The sequence below is a fragment of the Syngnathus acus genome, chromosome 8 (genome assembly GCF_901709675.1).
Source record: "Syngnathus acus chromosome 8, fSynAcu1.2, whole genome shotgun sequence".
Lineage (NCBI taxonomy): Eukaryota > Metazoa > Chordata > Actinopteri > Syngnathiformes > Syngnathidae > Syngnathus > Syngnathus acus.
Window position 1 is genome coordinate 4,969,699 of NC_051093.1, and position 21,385 is coordinate 4,991,083.

Consider the following 21,385-nt stretch of genomic DNA (forward strand, 5'->3'; position numbering starts at 1 on the left):
GGTAGTTACTACGCTGTCAGGAAGCGACGTGACGCGCGGCCTATGCTGTTTACCATTTTCAATGATCAACTACTGGAAAGCTGAAATACTGTCTTTTTTTTTTTTTTTTAGTTACGACATTTGAGAGCCACAGAACAAGAATGAAATCTTACAAGATGTAGTGGTCAAATTTTACGGGAATAAAGAGTACATATACATTGATGACATACCCTCCCAATCAACATACCTTGAGATACGAGATTCGGACCGTCATCAACTTTCAACACTCAAAAAGGATAATTTCCGAAGTGAAATTTAATTGTTAAACGTCATATGCAACGTGACCGCGATTATAAAATTTCTGGTGCGAGACTTGGTTACCAAGGCAGCAGTGAAGTTTAATCATAAAATTCCACTCAACCACTTTCATTCTTTGCAGAGGATAAAAAACATGTAACTATTGTTTGGTTTCTGCACTGTGTACAAATATGCATTCCTTAGCAATAAAAAACTGCCACAGTAAATGGTCTGTTTGCTCGTCTGTGGCGTTCTCAGCAGTTTTAGTATTAAATAGCATTTTAATCATCTGAAGGAACGCTGTATTAAGATAATCCTACAATATAGTTATTCACCATAATCACCACCAGAGAGCAGCATATTTGAAGTAACCACTACAAATATTACTGTAATATTTATTAAACATGTCAAAAAAAGTACAATACTGTTCCAAACACCATTGAAATTGGCTTCACAAACTTGTATGCAAAAGAGTGAGAGATCTAGTTCTCTTGACAGAATCAACATTTTACAAATAGCATATAAAACACAGGAGGGCTCAACCCTCTTTCCACAGTCAGTTCATCATTGTTTAAATATATTTGGCCTACCAGGAAGAAAAATAATTTGTCAGATATTAAAACCAGTAATAACATTGCAGTGAAGCTTAATACTGACTTATGTGGATTGCTTTAAGATCTGCTGAAGCAGTAGTTTATACTGAAGTGCTTTGAAGACAGAAAGTGCTCATCACCATGGGAAAAAAAAACACTCCAATAATTTTTCATTTTAAATGTGAGTTAAGGCTCTTCAATATCCATGAATTTCTTTTTGGGGTATTCGGCACCCCGGTACCAGGCGCAAGAGCCGTCGTTTCTCTTGACGCAGGCAAAGTGCCGGGACTGGCTGCCGAAGACTACACCCTCCGTCAGGTAATCTGTCCACAAGCACTCAGCGGGGCTGCTGATGGCGCACGGGACGGAGGTGCAGTAAGTGATCTGCGAGGGCAACCAAGGTCAAAGGTCACTAACACTCATTATACAACATCTCCACAACTAAGACTTGACTTTCATCGGTAGGTGCTGCTGTTTTGGTTAGCATAAGGGCGCCACTACTGAGCAGTCTAAAGCGTAAATGCAAAATTCCTACCTTGCACCCGCAGCCCATTTCGTAGCGATGCACCAGGTTACTCCTTTGCGCAGCGGTCAATTTATCCCACGGCTCGAGGAAGTTGCACAGGTTGACGTGCAGCGTGTGGTTGGACTTCACTCTGCCTGGAATTGTGGAGAGGACAAGAAAGGATGGTGGGGGGGGGGGGGGGGGGGGGGGGAATAATAACGGACATTTGTGAAAAAAATAACTTCTCAGTGAATGGCAATTAGGTTTAAAGTATTGCTGAATGAAATTTTTATGTCCATAGTTGGACCATGGGTACAACATACATACCTGAGATCAGATAATCGATGCCTTTAGACAGAGTGACTCCGCACAATGAAGGGGTATAGATCACATCAAAATTCTTGTTAGGGCCCTTGAACATCTGTTTAAAAAAAAAAAGTAAATTCATCTACTGTGTTCATACATGCAGATACTTGAATATAATAAATATTTTACCTTGGTCTGTTTGATGTTATACTTAATGGGCGTGAAGATGTCACCATCATCCATCACTCCCACCACCTTTGCTTTGATGACTAAAATAAATGAAATGACATTACAATAAAAATACTGGCATCCAGCTTTGAGGATTTGCGGCCAAGACGGCAGCACCGCATGACTGTTTCATCAGCTGTACCCAGCCGGAATCCAAAACACACCAAGGAAGCCAGTCAGCACTTTGAAGACTAGAATTAAACCACGATAATCCCCTAAAAAAAACTTCCTGTGTTTGTTAAAAAAAAAAACGGGGATGGGGAAATCACTCTTACTTTCCAGCTTCCTGACTGAGAGCTTTGAATGTGAGAGCAGGGATAGAACACATCAAGTGGAAAAGTATTAAGATGATACAAATGTGCCTTTTCAGCTCTAATACAGCCAAGTGCTTAAACAAAAATAGAAGCTCAACGTGTGATTGATCATCTGATAGGAAAGAAAAGTATCATTCGATCATCATAGAGCCAAGGCAGGTGACTCATGCTTCCACGGAATCCATTTGGGGCTGCCAAAGCAAACAAGATAATTTTCTTTGACTTATCATGATTGGATTATAATAGTTGCCTCCAGAACACAGTATCTCCTTTTAAGGAGATGTGCAAAACTGACTTGCAAAAAAAAAAAAAAAAAAAAAAGAAGTGGACAAATGGAGAAAACAGTGCTGATGTTGCTGAGAAAGTCTCCAACAGCTCTGGCTACAATTTGCGGTAATCCTGCTCGCCTGACTTTGCAGAATTGCACGCAAACATCGCTCAACTGGCGTTAAGTAAAATATTTGAAGGGTGAGGATAATCCCAATGAAGGAAACTGCTCTTTCAGACTGACAGGATATCTTTTAGGAAAAATGTAAAGTCATGCAAAACTATTGGCTTTTAAATACTTTGCAGTACAAAAAACAACAGAGTAGTTTATTTCAAAACATGATTCAAAATAAAAGTTTAAAAAACGCCAGGCTAAGAAATAGCAATGATGTACAAAACTTAGAATCATGCTATCAACTCTACTAAAAGTGTAAACAAATACAAATGTAACTGACGAACATGAGAGAATATTGACAAAAAAATCAATTTTATATTTCAATAATGTGTGAAACCTCTGCCATGTTCAATTAAGGTTTGCGCATTTTCTTTGGAAATGCCAGAAAATATTTTGCAATTGTCTTTCTGACGTTGATTACACAATAGTGCTTTTGGCAGTCCGGAACAATTGGTACATGTCTAATTTAAAGTTTAGAGACGTCTTAAAAGTTACTTAGATGTTAGATGTCGTCAATCAACGTACATTTAATATGATGCGAAAGTCTTGAAAAAAACATCGTGTCGTCACCAATCAATGTACATTTACGCTAATGGCTTTCAAGTCTGGAAAAACATTAGTTTTATCAATCAATTACCCCAAACCTATTACGTCAGGATATAACTCATTATGGAAAAAACTACATTTAAAACAAAGTTCAAAACTTACCGACGTCTGCATGGCAAAGCGCCTGCTGCGGATGCGCCGCGCCACAGGTGCAGGCATGTGCTCCTTCTTGTAACAGCCACAAGCACAGCAGCACGAAGCTCTTCACCGTCCAGATCATCGTTGACCGATCACAACAAACGAACCAAAAAAAAAACAGCAAAAGCTTTCAGTTGTTAAAACACGAACGGTTTCTGAATGGCTGGTCTGTTCGCTGCACAAGGCGGGCTTGTTCTGCTTGAGTTCACGTTCTCGAGGGTCTTTTTATGGCTGTCGAATCCGCCCCCAAATAACGTCATACACTGTTTGTGACTTTTTTCCACAATGTCATAAAGGAGGCACGCATATACGAGCACGTATGCGTGCGTAAAAACGTTTCTGAGGAAACACAAAAGTGAAGGAACATAACTTTGGTGAATAAGAAGAAACGGAACGTGCTGATTAGATAATGAATACTGTGGCCACTGTGGTCAGGAGATCACTGGCGGAGCTAGGGGGGGCTCGTGGGGGCAACTGAAATATGCTTGGACACCCCGCACCCTACACCCGGGGGCCGTCTAGACTTTGACTAGAAAAGGGAAACCTAAGTCAATAAAAGTATTTTATTGAATCAAATTAGTCAAGGAAAAGGAAAAGACTTGTTCATTGTGTCCTTGAAAAACAAACCTGTGAGGCATCTTTACAGTAATGAGCTAAAGTTAGCAGGCCAGCTCATGCTGGCTTTGCGAGTACATGTTAGTCCCAACATTACCGTAATGGACATTTCCAAAACAACTTTTTTAGAGCATGTCTTCACTGGAAAGGACAGCGGTGACTATTAGTGGGTGTAATTTATCCCCCCTATCCTCTCATTAATTTGTCACATTTCTTTATTCACACCTTGACACCACCCTGTAAATAGGCTCTTCTGAAAAATGATCGTAAAACGGGATTTGAGAAACAGTGGCGAGAAACCTATTTGCGTCACCAAATGACGATGATTGATAATTACATGTCCAGATGTGACGTCAATGCCCAGAAAAATGATGGTGGTAACAATCAACTGAATGCCCCTTGAAAGAAAAAAAAAAATAATCACAGCAACAATGTAAAAACTACGATGGCGAAATATGTACATGGCTGTGACAAGCGCTGAGTCAAGTGGTCTTTAATGACTTGATGGATGTGGTCAGACTCTGTTATTAAAAACACCACCGGCAAAACACAGGGGACGATTTGAGATGACATCATCGTAAAGTTGAATAGATTCAATGTGGGGGCGATTCAACTGAACCCAGAGCACCTTCTGGGAAGGGCTCGCGGTGTTATGGTCAAAATTCTTCACGTTCTTTTCCCTTATTCACGCAAGGTAATTGGCCTTTTGTTGGAAATTTGACTGCGGAGTGGCTTTTTGAGAAAATACTGTCGCAGGTCATCTCAAGCAATTTTGCTTAATTTAATCAGATTCTTTCATAAGTAGAATAACACTAGGCGTCAAATCACTGCCTTTGTCCGCAAATGTGCTCAGAAGTGAGTATGCCACATTTAAAGGGAATGAAAGGACCTGCTCTGTGTTCACATCGATAAAAAAAAAACATTGTCATTGAGTTTTGGTTGTTGTGTAGCTTTTTAACATTCGACACATAAAGCTGACTATGTATAAATAAGACGACGAGTCTGTTTCTTGCTTCCTGACATCATACTTGGCTGCCTACTGGGTTTCTGGCCACCCAGCGGTTTAAACACTTTTATTATTTTCCGCAGTATTACCAGTGTTGTAGGGCATAATCTGAAAAACAGAAGAGACAGGAGACATCACGTTTGATGCAGACACACGACAAAAGGAAGGCGCAGGGCTTCCATGGAAAAAAGGGAATGTTCCCATACGCACGAGATTTTGTAAGACGCCATGACTCGTCGGTCGAGTACCAGATGTTGGCTGCTGAAAGAAAATGGGAGGAAATGACACATGAAAAAAAAAGAATATACCTTCTTGGGGATTAGAGGGATACCAGAAACCTCTAAATTGACCAAAGTCTGACCCATTCCCGGCATGCCCTCAGCTTCGGGGTATTCGTCGCATGACCTCAAAAGAATCATCGGAAACCCTCAAGAATAAAAAAAAAATGATTCGAAATATCGTGCCGCAATTGTTCCGTATTGTTCGTCAGCAAAATGTCCACCGTGACCTCAGGAGACGTCGGTTTACGCAACCAGTGCCCCCTTGACCGTTTCAACCAGACACAAATCGGGAAGAAGAAGATTCACTTCCTTCATTTGAGTTTTCTCTCTTTCGCAGCTTGTGTTTGCCACCATGGAAATGGTCAATTGTGACATTCTGTATTTGTTAAGGTCGCCAAGGTCACAGCTAACTTCTTTATCTCATTTCTGTCATTTAACATCGTATTGAACCTGTAACCTTTCTCTTGTTCTACATCATTTGAATTGTTTCCATAAGATTAAAATAAATTGTGCAAAGATTTCTGATTGCACATTGATTAGAATACAGTCAGATATTATTCACAGATAAATAAGTCAATCATGTGAAGGGAAAATCGGTGCATGGTGCATGAATCAGCAACACTAATCCATGAGACTGGAGGAGTCATCTTTAACCTTTGGCGAGATGGGTACATACGTCTCAAGCTCTTCACCGACACACCCAGGCATGTTCCTGCGGCGTGAGGTGTGTGGTGAAAGCATAATCGCGCATGAATCATGAACTGTTCTCATCCTTCATCAAACCCGCCGCCAAAGCTTTCGTTCTTTGAACCTCTTGTCGAGGGATTTTCCACTTGTAAACCTGAATACCAGATCTTAAGTCATTGTTATCTGTGAATTTTCTTTTTTTGTTGTGTGGCTTCTGCGACCTTATGTTAACATCTGTTTCTCGTGAGGACGAGAGTTCCGATAACTCATGTGATACATTGAATCTTTCCTCCATGCTCAGTATTTATTTAAATAAAGCAATAACAAAAATAAAAACTAATTCACATCTTCTTGGTGAGTAATGAGATGGCACTCTAGCGGCCTCTACTGGCCACACACCACGTGCACTTACGTGTACTTAATTGAGCTTAATGGAGAAAAACAATCAGGTGTCGTCACCTGTGGGCAGATCTCCAGCCATAAAAAGGGTTTTCAAGCTCAAACCTGTTTTATGTAACCACACAGCTCTTTAATTGAAGCTCATTTCTTCTGCAGTTTGTCTAATTTGTAGACCGTGTTTCTTCTTTTGCAAATTTTTATGAAGAATTATGAATAAATAAGGAATTCACTGTCCCAAGTATTTATTTGATATTACACATATTGCAAGTTTGTTTATTTGATTTTAGAAATAACAGCTCGTCCAATTGGGATTCCCATAAAAAAAGTTGTCACTGGCTGCATTTCAGTAACTGACCAGGAGATGGCGACAACGTCACGCCTGATAGCTGAAGGGCAAATTTGACAATTGCTCTGCTAGTCTGTCGAGCGATCCACTTTCTGTGGTCCCCTAGAGCAACTGGTAAGTGTCCAGGAAGTCTGGAGTAAAGACCCCCTCAGGCGCCGACACGCTCAGGTCCAACCAGTCCATGCCGTGGAGGTCGGACTCCGGGTCCACGCCGTCGCCCGGCTCTATCTCCATGGCGACCAAGGGTAAAGGAACCTCCTTGGCAGGCATGTGTGCCACCTGGACGCGGGGCGGAGGGCGAGACAGAACGGTGTTGACGGGCAGGAGGGTGACACTGGGCGTGATGGCCACTCGCTTGTTGGCGTCCGGAGGGTCGGTTTTGAGCGAGGGAGACATCTCTGTGCATTCACAAAGTGTGGACCTATCACACACGTTTTTGGAAAGTGATCTATTATGATAAAATGTTCATTCTTACCTCCGCTTTCAATGAGAATGTCAAACAGGTCATCCATCTGCTGGCTTGCTGCACACAAAGTCTACAGGAAACATTGCCATGACATTTTCATTGTGCTTTACAGTATTTGACGGAAACGTGAGAGGAATGGTTGTCACCTGAATAGCCGGCAGCATGCGCGTGTGTTTCACAGCGTCTTCATAGCGAGGAGGCTCTCGGAGGAGCTTACATTTAAGTGGCGGCAGGAAGGCCACGGGATGGCCACAAGGCTGTTGGAGACAACCGAGATGATCTGCATGCTTGAGCTTCGTCTCTGTGTCCACTTCCTGTTTGACTTGCACGCGTTCCCCCTTGAGGGGAGACGGAGGACTGAGGGAAAGCGGCGAGGACTCTCCCAGCTGCTGAGTCCTCTTCTCCACCTCCAGCTGCAGCTTGAGCTCCTCCACAAGCTTCTGCTCGCGCTCCAGCCTCCTCTTCAGCTCCTCGATCTGACGCTCCTTCTCGTGGAGACGCCGGTCCTTCTCGAAGGACCCGCTCTGGCCCGGAGGAAGTGCCGCGGGACCATCCGCCCTACTGTTGTCCTCCGGGCCCACGCCAGATGCTTTGGGGGAGAGCGGCGGGGTGCTTTCAGGAGCTTTCGTCTCCACGCCGCCGACACGTTCGTGATACAACTTTAGCCGCTCGATCAGATCCATCTTGGTGCCAGAGACGGGAAGCGAGCGAAGTTTGAGCTCCACTTTCAGCTCAGCCACCTGGAAGTGCATACAGAACAGCATTACAACTGGTCACTTTTGCACTTGAGGCAATGGCAGTGGAAGACCAGTAGATGGCGCCAAATACATAAAATTCATAGTGTGTCGTCATTTTCATAGAAAAACAAGAACCGCACCTTCATTTCATCAACATTGCTCGGCAACTGACAAGGCTTGCAGTTTTCGTTTGGGACCTTAGCTGAACAGCTGGTTTGGAAGTCGCTTGCAGAACTGTCAGAACGAGAGCGGAAAGGGAAAAGGGAGTGAGAGATTCATTCTTGCATTTTCACCGCTGTGGAGAGAGACAAGGGCGGTTATTTGAGACACATGGCAGCTGTTAACACAAAAGAAAAGCGGCATATCAGAGAAAAATAAATAAATAAATAAAATTAAATACAAAACCAGATTACATATATACACAAAATTAAATTAAATAAATAGATAAATAAATAAATAAAAACTAAGAAGTAGCTGTACCCAAAATCTAATAAAATGATGATCATACTTGAGCACCACCTGCTGGTGGCCAAAGTGCTGCTGGCTAAGGATCTGCAGCTGCAGAAAGTGCTGCTGCTGCTGCAGAATGCGCACATAAGCGGCGTCCACGCGCGCCGCCGGCGATGGCTTAAGCTCGTGTTTGTGGTGGTCCGGGGGAATGTACTGATGATACTTGAGCTTGCGTATCCTCGGCTTGGCCTCTCGGCTCTTTTTGCCGCGGCTTTTCTCGCCCGGCGGTTTTGGCGAGCTCTCCTGTGGAGTCAAACACACACACACACAGGACAGCATATGAGAAATGAGACATTTGGATGAACGCCACTGGGGAAACAGTTGATGAAAATGTCTGGATGAAAAAAGAGGAAGTGGAAATGAGATCCTCATTGTTTTAACACCTGCAGGAAGAGAACGGCAGATGAGCGGTGAAAAACGGGACCTGCTGTACGACTTAAAGGTCAGAGGTCACTGATGTGCTGCTGAGCTTTATTTTTATTTTTTTTAGCTACTACTGTATTGTGGCAGCAGATATTTTGGACTCGAAGCCAGAACCTCAAAACTGTGAGGCAAACCTGTTGGCCACGCTTACATCAAGCTGCCCGATCTGTATTGATATTGTGTGTGTTTGTGTTGTGTGTGTGTGTGTGTGTGTGTCTGTGAAAAGGTGAGGCTGACCTTTGTGAGCGCAGCAGCGATTAGCTGAGATGTAGCTGCGGGTTCCTCGCCGGTGGAGGATAAATCAGATGAGGAATTACATGGCGAGGCCTCGGTCCGAGTCGGCGAGACCGAGTCGGCGCTCGGAGATGTTTGGCCGCGAGTGCGCGGCGATAAAGCCTCGCTGTTGTCCTCACTCAAAGTGTACACATTTGCTCTCTCGCTCGGGTCTGGACTATCACCTGGAGGACAAACATTGTAATTGCTATGATAATAATCAAACATTGTAATTGCAATGATAACAATCAGGACTCAGTGAAAATGTGTTGCGTTCCTTTAACATGCCAGATTTGATTTTCTTCTCGTGTTGTACCCATATTTTGCCTTACTGCTTATTTCTTCAGGCTTGCCTCTTCAATAACGTGAATTTGTTTTGGTTGCTTTTCTCAGAGTCCAAACTCCCTTGAGGTTAAAGTAAAACAAAAAAATAACAATAAAGATAAGAAATGAGAACGAATGTTTATTGTGTGATTATTGTGTATTCTCGGAAGACCGTAAAATCATGTGTGAAAAATGTATTTTATACGGCAGGCCAAGAAAAGTCATCATTTTTGTTTTTACACTGACATCCTGTTGACGTTTGTAGCAGCACGTTTTTGTTTTTTTTCCAACGTCCACCTAAATTGTTGATGCCCATGCATGAATATGAACAGCTACCGTCATGATCGTTCTTCTCCACCAGTTCCATGGGTCCCGGCCTGCGGGCGATCTTCTGCTTGATATCGTCGGCCAGCAGCGCCCGCTTCAGCTCGAGCCGAGCGGCTTGAACAGAAGCGTCGGCCTCGCTCTCTGCGTGTGGAAGATGCCGTCAGTTCGTCTCTTTTATGAAAAGGAACCAAGAGAAGAGTCTTTGCGCACCTTGTCGAATTTTCATGTGCACCATCTCGGAGCGAGCAGGTCTGCGGCAAAGCTTGTCTTTCACTAAGTTCCCCGTCTGCTCAGAAAAAAAAAAGAAAATTCAGGTTGGATGAATTCCAAAACAGACTGATTAGTGACATCTAAACAGAATCCAATTCTTTTACCCTCGATCTGTTCAGACTGCGAATCTGCTCGTGGAAGGCAGCAGGAGCTTTCAGAGCTGAAAAAAAAATTGAATCTTTAAATGTGATGTTGAATGATTTTTTTTTTTTTCAAGATGCTGAGCACACAGTCGCCTTCATTGCGACCAATTTAATGGACGCATGAGGAAAGGAGGAAACCAAAACAGTCGGCCGCATAGCAACAGCACCATGAGGATGCTTTGGCGCTTACTGGATGGAGACTCGACCCAGGGGAGGTTTTGTTTGAGTCCAAAGGGGTGAGTGACCTCCCAAAGGCCCAGCCTGTGACTCATGAAGCTATGTTGGAGTCAGGGAGGAGCTCACTCCATGTGGGGGGGGGGACTTGGACTTCTTCGTCTCAGAGACGACATTGGTGGTAAAACATAAATAGACTCATTCCATATTACGCATTCTTTTCAGAATTTAAAATGTGTCTGATCAAATAAGGATCAACCCAGGGATTACATCACCCATCTTCATTAAAGTGTGCCGATACTTCACACCGATACCAAATGTGATCAGCGTAGCAAAATGAGTCGGACTTCACAAAGTCAAACGTCACTTTCGACAACTGAATTCTTTTTCTCATGAAACGAGACGCCCGTAGAGTTTTTCACGCGGGTACATGCTTTGTAATAAACACCCAAGGTTAATGAAGGGAAATTCACTTCCCGTATTCACCCATAAGGGAAGTTGGGAGAAACCACACGGCGATGGCGTTGAACAAGACTCAAAGGCCAAAGTCAACAGTGAATAGAATCGAATCCAAACTACACTATGAGCGCGTTAATGAGTAAAGCCGCAGTCAGACAGAACACCGGGGAGAGCGGCGTGAGTCACGTCTGCTCCGTAAGTTGATAAATGGATTCATCAGGAAATGTGGACGCAAAAGTATTGGGACACCTGGCCAAGAGGAAATATGAAAATAAGAACTTGGTCTGGCATTTTTGCAGTAAAAACAGCTTGCACGATGCTGGGAAAACTTATTACAAGATGTCAACGTGCCTGGTTTTTAGTTTTCATGTTCAGAATTCATACGAGCGAACCTTTATGGACTTTGCCCAAATAAAAGTTGCTTTAGGGAAAAAATAAGGATGCTCTTGATTGACTGTCCAAATTTACTGAGGTGCGTCTCATGGTTAGCGCGAGTGATGGTCCTAGCTTGAATGGCGCCCTTTGTGAGCCCACACTTTGACTTTGCATCTGTTTTAAATGTCAAACCACTCATTTTGGTCATGTGATACGGCAGGAAAAAAAGGAAGCCCGCAAGCTAGCAAAAATTAGCAAGATTTTTTTTTTTACTTTTCAAAAGGAGAAACAGTCAAATGATTAGACAGAAACAAAGCCTACAATTACAAAAAAAAAAACAGAACCGGATTTAAGACGCCGACAACCCAAAATACAAACGGATTTAGTCGTATCAAAAACTACGAAAACTTTAGTAAAGTGTGCACCCAAGTAAAGAAGTTGGAGTTGTTGATGCTGGTTGATGCGTGGATGGTCACCTCTGCATTGTCGCGACATTTGCAGAGTGGCTCACAGGAAGTAAATACTCCCCCCCACACACACACACACACCCCCACACACCCACAAGGCAGACCTGCACGGCTCTCCCGGGAAAAGCGTTGAACGGGCCCCTATGACTCAAGCGAGCAAAAATAAACCGGGCAGCTGTGAGAACAAGGCCTGGGAACGGTGACATGTCGGCTGCAATTTAAGGGGGGGGGCGGGGACTCGCCGTTGGTTGTAGAATGACACAACTCGGGAAGGGTGCAAACAAGGCTCTCTGAATCATAGCAGATCACTTGAAGGTGTTGCTGTTTTCTTCCAGACGTGCAGACAGAAGGAAATGCGTCCTTTAAGTGTTTACAGTCACTGTGACCTAGAAAGAATGCTCCAAGCAATAAAACATATGAGTGTCTATCCGTAAATATAAGGGGACCACAATCCGAGCCCTGGGGAGCTCCTGAAAGTTTGCGTTGAACCCTGGCTGACCTCCCCGTCATGTCAACCGCTTCAGAGGAAAAGCAGAGGTTGCTCTTGCGACGTCATCTCTTATCTCACGGTGAAGCTCCCGTTTTGATTCCCATTTGATTTGATTCTTTGAGGAATAAAAAAAAAAAATCGTTTTTCGTGGATGCCAAGACAAAGATGTTGAGAAGGCGGGTGACGGTGAGTTATGTTGACTTTAATGGTTATAAATATCCAAAGATAGCTTTAGATGCACTTTAAGCAAAGATGGAGACTACTCAATCATCGAGTCAGTTTGTGCGCAGCTAATTCAGACGCATTTTTGCACACTTAAACAGTAATCCATCGATCTGACGTCGGACTTCGCTTTTTTTGGCGCCTGAACTGCGGAACATTTTAGGCCAATTAGATTTAATTCCGCCAGCATGGTGCAATAGCGGTTTGAACGTCTGCAGTGGTTCTCAAACTTTTACACCAAGTACCACCTTAAAAAAACAACTCAACTCTCCCAAGCACAACCTCAAAAAATAATTTGTCCTCCAAGTATCACCATCATGACCAAAATAAAAATACAGAAGCGTAGAAAGACAAACTGTTTGTCAAAAACGAGACTGAGGTTCTTGTCCGAGTAAGCCACGACAACATTCTTCACAGTTTGAACGTTAACGCCGCACTTAGAGGAAAATAATAAAATTCTACTGTAGCCCTTAACCTAATGATTCAAATAATCTGTATTGTATGTAAAGTTCTCATAAATTATATTTATATATATATATTTTTTAAAAAGAATCATACTCAAGTTAAATACAACAGAACTGTATTCAGGCAGTGATTCTCTCATGTACCACTAGAGGGAGCATGCATAGAAAGAGTAGCAATACAGCGACATTTTGGAAATACAATTTTTTTTAGGTCTGGGTTCGACTCCCGTGTGGAAACAGAATTCCACTAACACTTACAATCCGGTAAAACGCACATTCTTGACGCACATTCAGATGTTTGTCTTTTCTTCTGCCACAACAGTGACAGTGATGTCTACCATGCCAAGAATTTTAGCGTTGCCTTGTCACTTCCTGGTGTCTTACTGAGCCCCCCCCCCCCAAAAGGAACCATCATTCAATATCGTCCTCACAAATATCAACAAGTACTAAGTAGCAGGACTTACTTGATTTGAACTTGCCCGTGCAGATGGAGGGGGGCTCCACATGGAGGCAGGCCATCATGGAGGGTGCTGTGCTGGGGGGGCACCTCTGGAGTCCCATGGAGCGACACGGCGGCAGCTGTCCGGGGTAGACCAGACTCAGCTCCGAGCCAAGGACAGCTAGGGTTGGCGGCTTCGAGCCCCCTCCTCTGTGGCTCAGCTGAGAAAGTGTGTGTTGACAGTGTGTGTGAGTTAAAATCAGTAGGAGGGATCGGCGCTGCTCATGTTAACCCTCTCAAGGCTGCTTGGCCAGACTTTAAGACATAAACATGATGCGTGGTCAAATATACAAAAATGAAAACACTCCCAAGGAGCATGCAAGACATTTGGATTTTTCATCATAGTTATTTCATTTTTACTTTTGTTTTACTGGATTTTTTGTTGTTGAAAATGCAGCATTTTTAGTTTTGGATATATATATATATATTTTTTTAAGAGTATTTACAAAGAGTACAAAAGTATTGCGTAAAAGAGCTTTTTTTTAGATTTACTTTACAAATATATTTTTTCAATTTTATTTATTTGATTTGGCTCATTTTTGACTGCATTCACATAGCGAATTCAACTCACTCGCACTGTACTTTTTGCAATAGTGGACACTTCTCATGAGAAGTCTTTTGTTTTCTCTTGATGGAGTCCTAAATAACAAAGACATGAGTAAACATACTGAGCCCTCAGGGACGGGGAAGCTTATCTTCTAACTTGTCTTTATTAATTTATTTGCCCGCTAAGCATGTTTTATGATGAACTTCTTTCCCCCCTTCCGCTTTTTATCGCCATTACAAGTCGTAACAGAGAAGTAAACCCAAACGGGTCAGTGTGGAGGTGGTATGCTAATGATAGCGCTAACAGGAAGTGAGATAAAAAAATAAAAAAAAAGACTAATTGAGGTGAGTTCCTCTAATTTGAGGGGAACCGTGATGGCTCTAGAGACACTTTCTCACTGCTTGCTACATTTTTATTTTTTTTTAAATTGTAGTTTGAATTTGATGCTGCGATGTGTGAACAGGCCTCCACATGCTGGGCCAGCGCTGAGAGCCAACTTGATAACAAATGACGTTTGCTTTCAGGAAACGTGCACGTCACGCAGCGGGGGCATGCGTCCAAGTCGACGGGGATTAGCGGAAGTATGAGCAGTCCCTTTTTACATGAAATAATGGTTAACAACCTGAGCTCTGCGGGGGGGATTAGGAATGTGGGAAAAACATGTCCTATTAATCAGCACGGGAAGCAAAACTCAATGAGTGCCATTATTTACCTGTAGAAGTCCCCTTCCAAAAAAAAATCTGTTTTGCGTTTGCTCTCTTTGAACCACTGGCTTAAATTAAGTTTCCAGTTGACTAAATACTAAACGGAGAGAACAAAGCGATCAGTGACGTGACAGAATTTTAATTTGCAACTGCGACAAGTCATTGTGGAGCTTTTGATGATTACAACACGGATTATTGCCTCCATCTGCAGCACGCCAAGCCAGATGTTTTTGACTAAAGCGCGACTTTAATACAGTGAAAACACTCACAGACGCGCAATGGTGCTGATTTTGTGGTTTCGCAACAAACGGAGATATTTACAACAGCCTCGACCAGTTTGCTGTTTCATCCATTCCAAACATGACATCAGATTTGGGAAGTTGAGCTCCACTCGCACGGCCAAGTGTTGTGAAGATGAATATTCTTGAAATATTAATATGTGCATAGGGGGGAAGAAAACTAACCAAAGTAAAGTTAACCACTCCCCACACACATTTTATTTGTATTTCTTGGCTGAAATCTTCAAAATATCTGTGCTATATGCTCTAAGATGCCACAAGATGGCGCCAAATCCCAGGCTGATAGGGAAGAAGTAATCGGTGTCAAGGAAGTAGTTTAACGTGACGCATCTCAACTCTTTAACATCATCATCTCAAAGTCTTTAAATAGACCTTTCATTTTTAAGATGTACAGTCAGAGTTAGTTTACGGTAAAATGTATTTGGTGGGGCGTCGTCAATACCAACAGCATTGTTTTGGTGAAGCAGCATGTGGCTCACTGTCCATTTTCCTCAGCCTTGTTCCAAACAACTTTCAACAACTGCGTGTTTTTAGTCAGTAAGCAGCTGGTGTAGTCTGCAAATCATTTACTGCAGTATTTGTATATATTTTTTTGAAGCTGCATTAAAAAGCTTTCGCGGCGCTACTGTCGGTTTTCCGATGGCGCCCGATGATTGGCACATGGTAATCGCATACAGGTGCACCGTAATCAAAGAGTCAGGCTACGCAGCACTCACGTTAAGCTCACATTTAAAATAAAAGCCAGACTGCCAAATTCCTTCTGCGGTTTGACTGAATTCATTCCAAGGTGGCTTCTTGAGAAGGTTCGGAAGATTCACAGGAGCATCAGCTTTGGCCTGGTCCAAGAGGTTCGTGAGGCTGATCCTGAGATTTGACTTCTGGCTCCCTGATTGACGGGTCATGAAACCTGACGTACAATGTCTCCTTGCAGTTTATTTTTTTATGCAGGTAGTAAAAAGTCTGGATCATGGTATTGGAAGCATCACAAAGCACCTGGATGGAGATAAGGAACCAAAAATGCTTGAGTAGAAACTTTTTCAACTCTCAGGGATGAGCACATAAATTATGATCAAAGTTAAGCTCTGTCTGTCGTTTGTTTTTTCTATTTTAATTATGGACCTTGGAGGTTCTATTGACTCTTACTGACAAAATATGAAATGTATACAAAGGAGGCGAGGGGAGACGTGTTTGAAAGAATTTGTAACAATTTCTTCGCACTCAACTCCCGTTGCATCTCATGTAAACCCGTGCGAATGGTGGGAAAGCCAGAAGAAAATCCCCGTGGGCCCTTCAGAGTTCTTTTGAAGCGGCACTCCGCGCAGCTGCCTGCTATTCATCTCAATACTACGAACAACTTTCAATGAGATAACATCACTTCACACTAAAAAATACACTTTGTTTTTCTATTGTCAAATGTTGTGAAGGGTGTCAAAAAAATAGATTTACCAAAAGCTCAGTTCTGGAGTATAAACACAAACAGCAACTTGGAGTAGGAAAACAAGTTTCTCATAAAGCCAAGTGTCTTCATTTTTCTCTTCTTCAGTGAGGCTTCCAGACATGAAAGTCAAATTGAGCGTGCTTGAAGTCATCTTCAAAAATTCATTTCCCAGATGTGCAAGTGCCAACGCAGAGCTGCTTTGACTGACAGAAGCTTGAGCATAACCTGAGCCACAGGTTCAAACACAGCTTTGGAAAAAATCAGAGCCAGGGTTGCCCTTGGGGGTTACATGACTAAATACACACGTGTCACCAAAGCCAGGACAGGAAATTGTTGTATTCAACCAAGATTGGTTGGCAACTTTTTCTTTTCTACTTCTTCGTTGTTAGTTTGCCTAATGACAACAACACGAGGCTAGTTTTCTTTATGAGCCACAACGAATATTTAACATTATTATATATTAGATTCAATATCAAGCAATCGGCAAACAAAAACCACACAGCTAAAAATAGCCATTAGATAGCTCAGGGTTTAAAAAAAAAAAAATTAAACGATTGTGGCGACACCAAAGAGTGGGTGACTACTTCACACTTGCCCAACATTCCCAGATTTCAACAGACTGTAGCTTTCCCATAGCCCTAATTAACCCTCGAGTGGCCTTGACTCAACGTGGGCTCGCAAACAAACACAGATGAAAATAACCATATGTGCTTGCCGGCATGCCGCGACGAATACTGCTGTTGTTCGCGTTGCTGGGCAGAACTCGACGGGCAAAAAACCAAGTAGTGGATCTACAATGATGACTTTCTAGACGACCAAGCAGTTTTAGACTTGACGTTAAAGGATATTATAATAGCCGGCATGTGCTTTTGCTGACTCAAGGGGAAGGTTTACATAAGGCCAGGAGCGGTTCTGACGTGACATTAAATGTGTTCTACAGTTTCTGAGGTTTAAAAAAATATATAGAAATGACTGTTTCCAGGCCAGCACCCTAAGTGTCCATTTGAAACATATATTTTGCAAGCTCACAAATCTTAAAGGATAGATAATTATGGTGCAAAAAGCTGTTGGAGCGTATAATTAGGGGCTCTTTTTTTTCCTCAACCCATATTTCTATTCAGGCAGAGGAAAAAGATGTTATTAACGTTCGATGGAAAACAGCATTAACTCAACAACGTTAATCCGGTGAGCTATAATCACAATATAAATAAATCTAAATGATCATGTCTCGCTGAAGATAAACTGACAGCTGATGAAAAAAAAAAAACATTTTAAAATTTTATGTTAAAAATGAAAAGCTTTAATTACTATAGGATATAAGTTTAACGGAGAGCCCCAGGGTTCTTGTCTCAGACCAATGTCTTTTCCATTTTAAACTAAAAGCTGTGAAATAGCATGCAATCATTCAAACTTTGCTGACTATTGACACATTCTTAGCATGTTTTGTGTGCTGGGGAAAAAGATAATTTGGTCCTTTGAAAAGCAGGAAATAATATAATTTAGGACCCCTGGAGAGATGTTTTGAAGTCCCATGTGGGAACTATCTGTTGCACTCCAAATTTCTCCTTAGAATCATAGACACAGAACATCTTTCAGGAGGATGCAGACTAGAAATGAAATATATCGAAAGGGCTCGTGCATAGCCACTTTTAATAGACTGTCATCGCTCTGCTGCCGACCCACTCCCTGAAGCAGCTATGGGAAAGCGTCAAAGTTCCCCCGATTACAGACATTTCCTTCCTGCGCCATACGCAACCATGCCAGGAATGGCTGTAGTATTTACTCAGGCCCAAAGTGAGTGGAGCCCAGATCCCACACCCACATGGCATTTGCATCACGGCGTGCAAAGGCCACAAGCTATCCTTATGGGAGCATTCCCTCCCTGTCCACACATAGACAAAAAAACAAAACAAGATTCGACTTCAGTTTGGTCGGGATTCTTTGGGATGACTCAAACAGATTATGTCATACGAATTAGGGAGACCGTGGGACCCCTACGATCCATATATTTCTCTTCAATTAAGAAAATATATCCATCGTGGAGCTGAGAATATAAACTCCCTAAAGTTTGTATCTCCCTGAGCAAAAAAGTTTTAATGACCTTAGACATTGTTTCTATCTTTCATTCAATAACGATAAAATACAGATTGACTCCAGAACCGATTATTCCATTGGAAACACTGAAGGTCTGAAAACATGATGGCTTACTTTGGATCCAATTGTTTTAAAAAGGCTCAATATGATGTTTACAACACTAATATATCACTGTGCCGCAAAATAACGAAAAACATGACCAATATGAGACAAACAGAAGAATCTGAAGAACTTCTAATGTGGTTTGCAATATGTAAACAAAAAAGGATACATAGTTCTAACCCTGAATATTTATTTTGGGAGCTGTGGGCGGCAATAAAAGACGTGGTCAAGCTAAAATATAACACATCCCACCGGGAGCGATAAAATAGTTGTCTGAGAAAATAGTTGCTCAAAGTTTGCTTTTCAAAACTCTCACCTAATATAACAGAATGCGAGAATGTACAGACTAGTGCTGCCCTCTACTGTGAAATACTGTTTTTGCATCTTCGGGCCACTGCACTAACTTTCCCAAATTCAAATGGTTCCAAAAAAATAGTTCTCGTGATAAAAAAAAAAAAAGGGCTGACCACTTAGTTTGAAATGCTTGACACATGTGGAAGGAGTCAGCAAAATTTGTAAAACTGCTAGTCAGCATTGGCGCGCCAAAGACAGAAGGCTGCATTGACAACTTTGAGAACCCGAGCCTATCTATTCCTTTGTTATGGGAATATGTGTCATAAAATTATATCTGAGTCCATGTCTTTTTAGATTACCTTTTCTCCATCCCACGTATAATAAAAATCTTTTCATGAAGCCATCAGAGCGAGATCATTTGATTTTACCAGGCAATTGTCAAATGTGAAATTATCAAGATGTTCTTAAATCTCTAAGCGCGTTATTACAATAGGCCAGAATAAGGGGCGCCTCCATTGAAATTCATTTATGCTATACTTGTGCAAAAGGCCTGGACATGAAAGTTGATACTAGATTGAATTATAAAGAAACATTTGCATTCATCTAACGTCTGCCTCCATACAGGCAGTAATGCTCAATTTTGATACCCCCCAAAATACATATTGTAGATTAAATGAGTCTTTTATAAAATATTTAATGTACAAGGTTGCTCAGGTGTCATTATTACACATTTTTAAAAATTCCGTGTTCAAATGTAGTTTTTTTTTTTTAAACTTGGTTCTATCTGATGTTACATTGCCACTGTGAGATGTATTTTTTTTTGCTCTCTCATGAAATGGAATGTGTTTTTCATTTCCATTGCATATGTGTGTGTGCGTGTGTAGTCATCATAAGCTCCCTATTGGAAATATCATTAATTTATTCAAAATGTATTTATAAGGCTGCCCATGAATCTGCATGTTTTCCGATTCCATTTGGAGCTGATGATGAGAACACCTGCGACTTCCCACGAGCTCTCATTTAGCTGCCCGAAATGTGTGTGTGTGGGGGGGGGTGGGTTGTTGGGGGTCAGGTACTCCACAACTTCAGCTTTGACCCCATCGGAAAAATAAAAAGTCAAAAAAAGTCATTCAAAGTCACCCTACATTGACATGACTTTACCTGCTTCCTTTTGTTGTGCTATTTTAGTCTTGATTTGCTATATTGTGCAGCGATTTTGAAACAAAATTGGGCTGGCCCCACTCACGGTTAAAACAAGTCGTGTGAGTGCAGAGTGCAGACATGGAGACTCGTTATGGCCTGTGAAGCTCACGTCTTGAGAGGGGGAAAGAACTCTCCTCTCGCCATAATGAGCCTGACAAGACACCGGAGACTCGTGAAGGCATGAAAGCGGCCGCGGGAAATAAGCAGAGGCTCTCTGACACGGGGGGGGGTTCTGTAGGGTGCTAGTGACATTGAACTTTTCCACTGTACTCGCCACTAGAAAGAAAATAATTACACTTCGGGATTTGAGAATAAACATTGTGGATTTTTTGATTGGAAATTCTGTATCTAAAAAAAGCTGTAGATTTTTTCGATTTTTTTTTTTGGCACGTTAACATTATTTCTCACGTGCCATGTTTTGGGCACAAAAACTGCTAATTTTATTTTTCACATTGTGACCTCCAGACGAAAAGCTCTCAACATATTTAAAGGTATTTTAGGAAATTGTCTTTTTGTTTTTAATTAGGGATGCAGCCTATTGTTTTGAAATATCGACCAACAAATATGTCCAAAATTATTATATAATTTAAGAAGTGAAATAAAAGATGTTATGAAGATGTCTGGCCAGCAAATCCACGTGACCTTTCAAAGCCCACCGGGGCCCTACCTGTGCGAGACGTCCGTCTCATCGTAATGATGCTCAGCTGCGATAGCAGATCACGGAGGATCAAGCCCGCCTCGCTTCTCGCGGTCATCGCGGCTGATTCTTCTGTTACCATGACGACGTTTCCCCTGCACTCTACCGCCTCTTTGATTGCGTGCCCGCTGAAGAGGAAGACAAAAGGGAAAAATGTCAGCGCGTGTAGCGTTGCCGGCGAACGCTTTGCAATCATTTGTCCGCAAATTATGCCACTGGCACTTTTCTTCTATCTGTGCTCATCTTTGGACGTCATCCAAGGGGGCCATATAATGGAAAATTGACTTTTTAATGACTTGAATACAAACAGTTAGGACTCGAAAATGTGAGATGAACAACTAAGGAAAACTTTTGTGATTTCTTAAGTTTCATATCAAGGCTTTTTTTTTTTTCTCCAAATTAGCATTAGCTCATCTGGCACATATTTGAATATTTGTGATGTGGACACGAGGCGTACGTTTGGCACATGGATCTGCTTCAGGAATTGCCAACAAAAATCACAAGGTGTTACATACTGATATGGAAATGTGGGAAGAGTAGTTTGAGTGATCAGCAACAATTCTTTGTGTCTGTGATAAAAACAGGAAACATGATGGTCACTTGTAGGTTCATCGGGGGTGCGAGACAGCGATGAGGCATGTT

The 21,385-nt window shown here is 42.1% G+C and overlaps 2 protein-coding genes across 2 annotated transcripts; both read right to left on the reverse strand.

Moving 5' to 3' along the window:
* Positions 1-655: 655 nt before the first annotated feature.
* Positions 656-3,626, reverse strand: LOC119125917 (metalloproteinase inhibitor 2-like). Its single transcript, XM_037256893.1, has 5 exons — positions 3,373-3,626; positions 1,870-1,949; positions 1,702-1,795; positions 1,405-1,529; positions 656-1,253 (listed from the first exon to the last, which is right to left on the reverse strand). The coding sequence occupies exons 1-5, from the start codon at positions 3,488-3,490 to the stop codon at positions 1,056-1,058; spliced, it is 615 nt and encodes a 204-aa protein (XP_037112788.1). The 5' UTR covers positions 3,491-3,626; the 3' UTR covers positions 656-1,055.
* Positions 3,627-6,621: 2,995 nt separating this feature from the next.
* On the reverse strand, positions 6,622-20,839 carry mrtfbb (myocardin related transcription factor Bb). Its single transcript, XM_037256766.1, has 11 exons — positions 20,714-20,839; positions 13,331-13,526; positions 10,177-10,232; positions 10,013-10,088; positions 9,812-9,943; positions 9,116-9,336; positions 8,454-8,698; positions 8,086-8,179; positions 7,355-7,948; positions 7,218-7,278; positions 6,622-7,140 (listed from the first exon to the last, which is right to left on the reverse strand). The coding sequence occupies exons 2-11, from the start codon at positions 13,425-13,427 to the stop codon at positions 6,845-6,847; spliced, it is 1,872 nt and encodes a 623-aa protein (XP_037112661.1). The 5' UTR covers positions 13,428-13,526; positions 20,714-20,839; the 3' UTR covers positions 6,622-6,844.
* Between the last annotated feature and the right edge of the window lie 546 nt (positions 20,840-21,385).

Bases quoted from the DNA above. Each gene is read 5' to 3' on its own strand.
- LOC119125917 (XM_037256893.1), bottom strand. From the start codon at position 3,490: ATGATCTGGACGGTGAAGAGCTTCGTGCTGCTGTGCTTGTGGCTGTTA. The intron at 1,796-1,869 runs GTAAAATATTTA...TTTTTTAAACAG, and splicing joins ATAACATCAAACAGACCAAG to ATGTTCAAGGGCCCTAACAA. The intron at 1,530-1,701 runs GTATGTATGTTG...CCACAATTCCAG, and splicing joins CATCGATTATCTGATCTCAG to GCAGAGTGAAGTCCAACCAC.
- mrtfbb (XM_037256766.1), bottom strand. From the start codon at position 13,427: ATGGGACTCCAGAGGTGCCCCCCCAGCACAGCACCCTCCATGATGGCC. The intron at 10,233-13,330 runs GTAAGTCCTGCT...TTTTTTTTTCAG, and splicing joins CACGGGCAAGTTCAAATCAA to CTCTGAAAGCTCCTGCTGCC. The intron at 8,699-9,115 runs GTCAGCCTCACC...TTGACTCCACAG, and splicing joins TCGCTGCTGCGCTCACAAAG to GAGAGCTCGCCAAAACCGCC.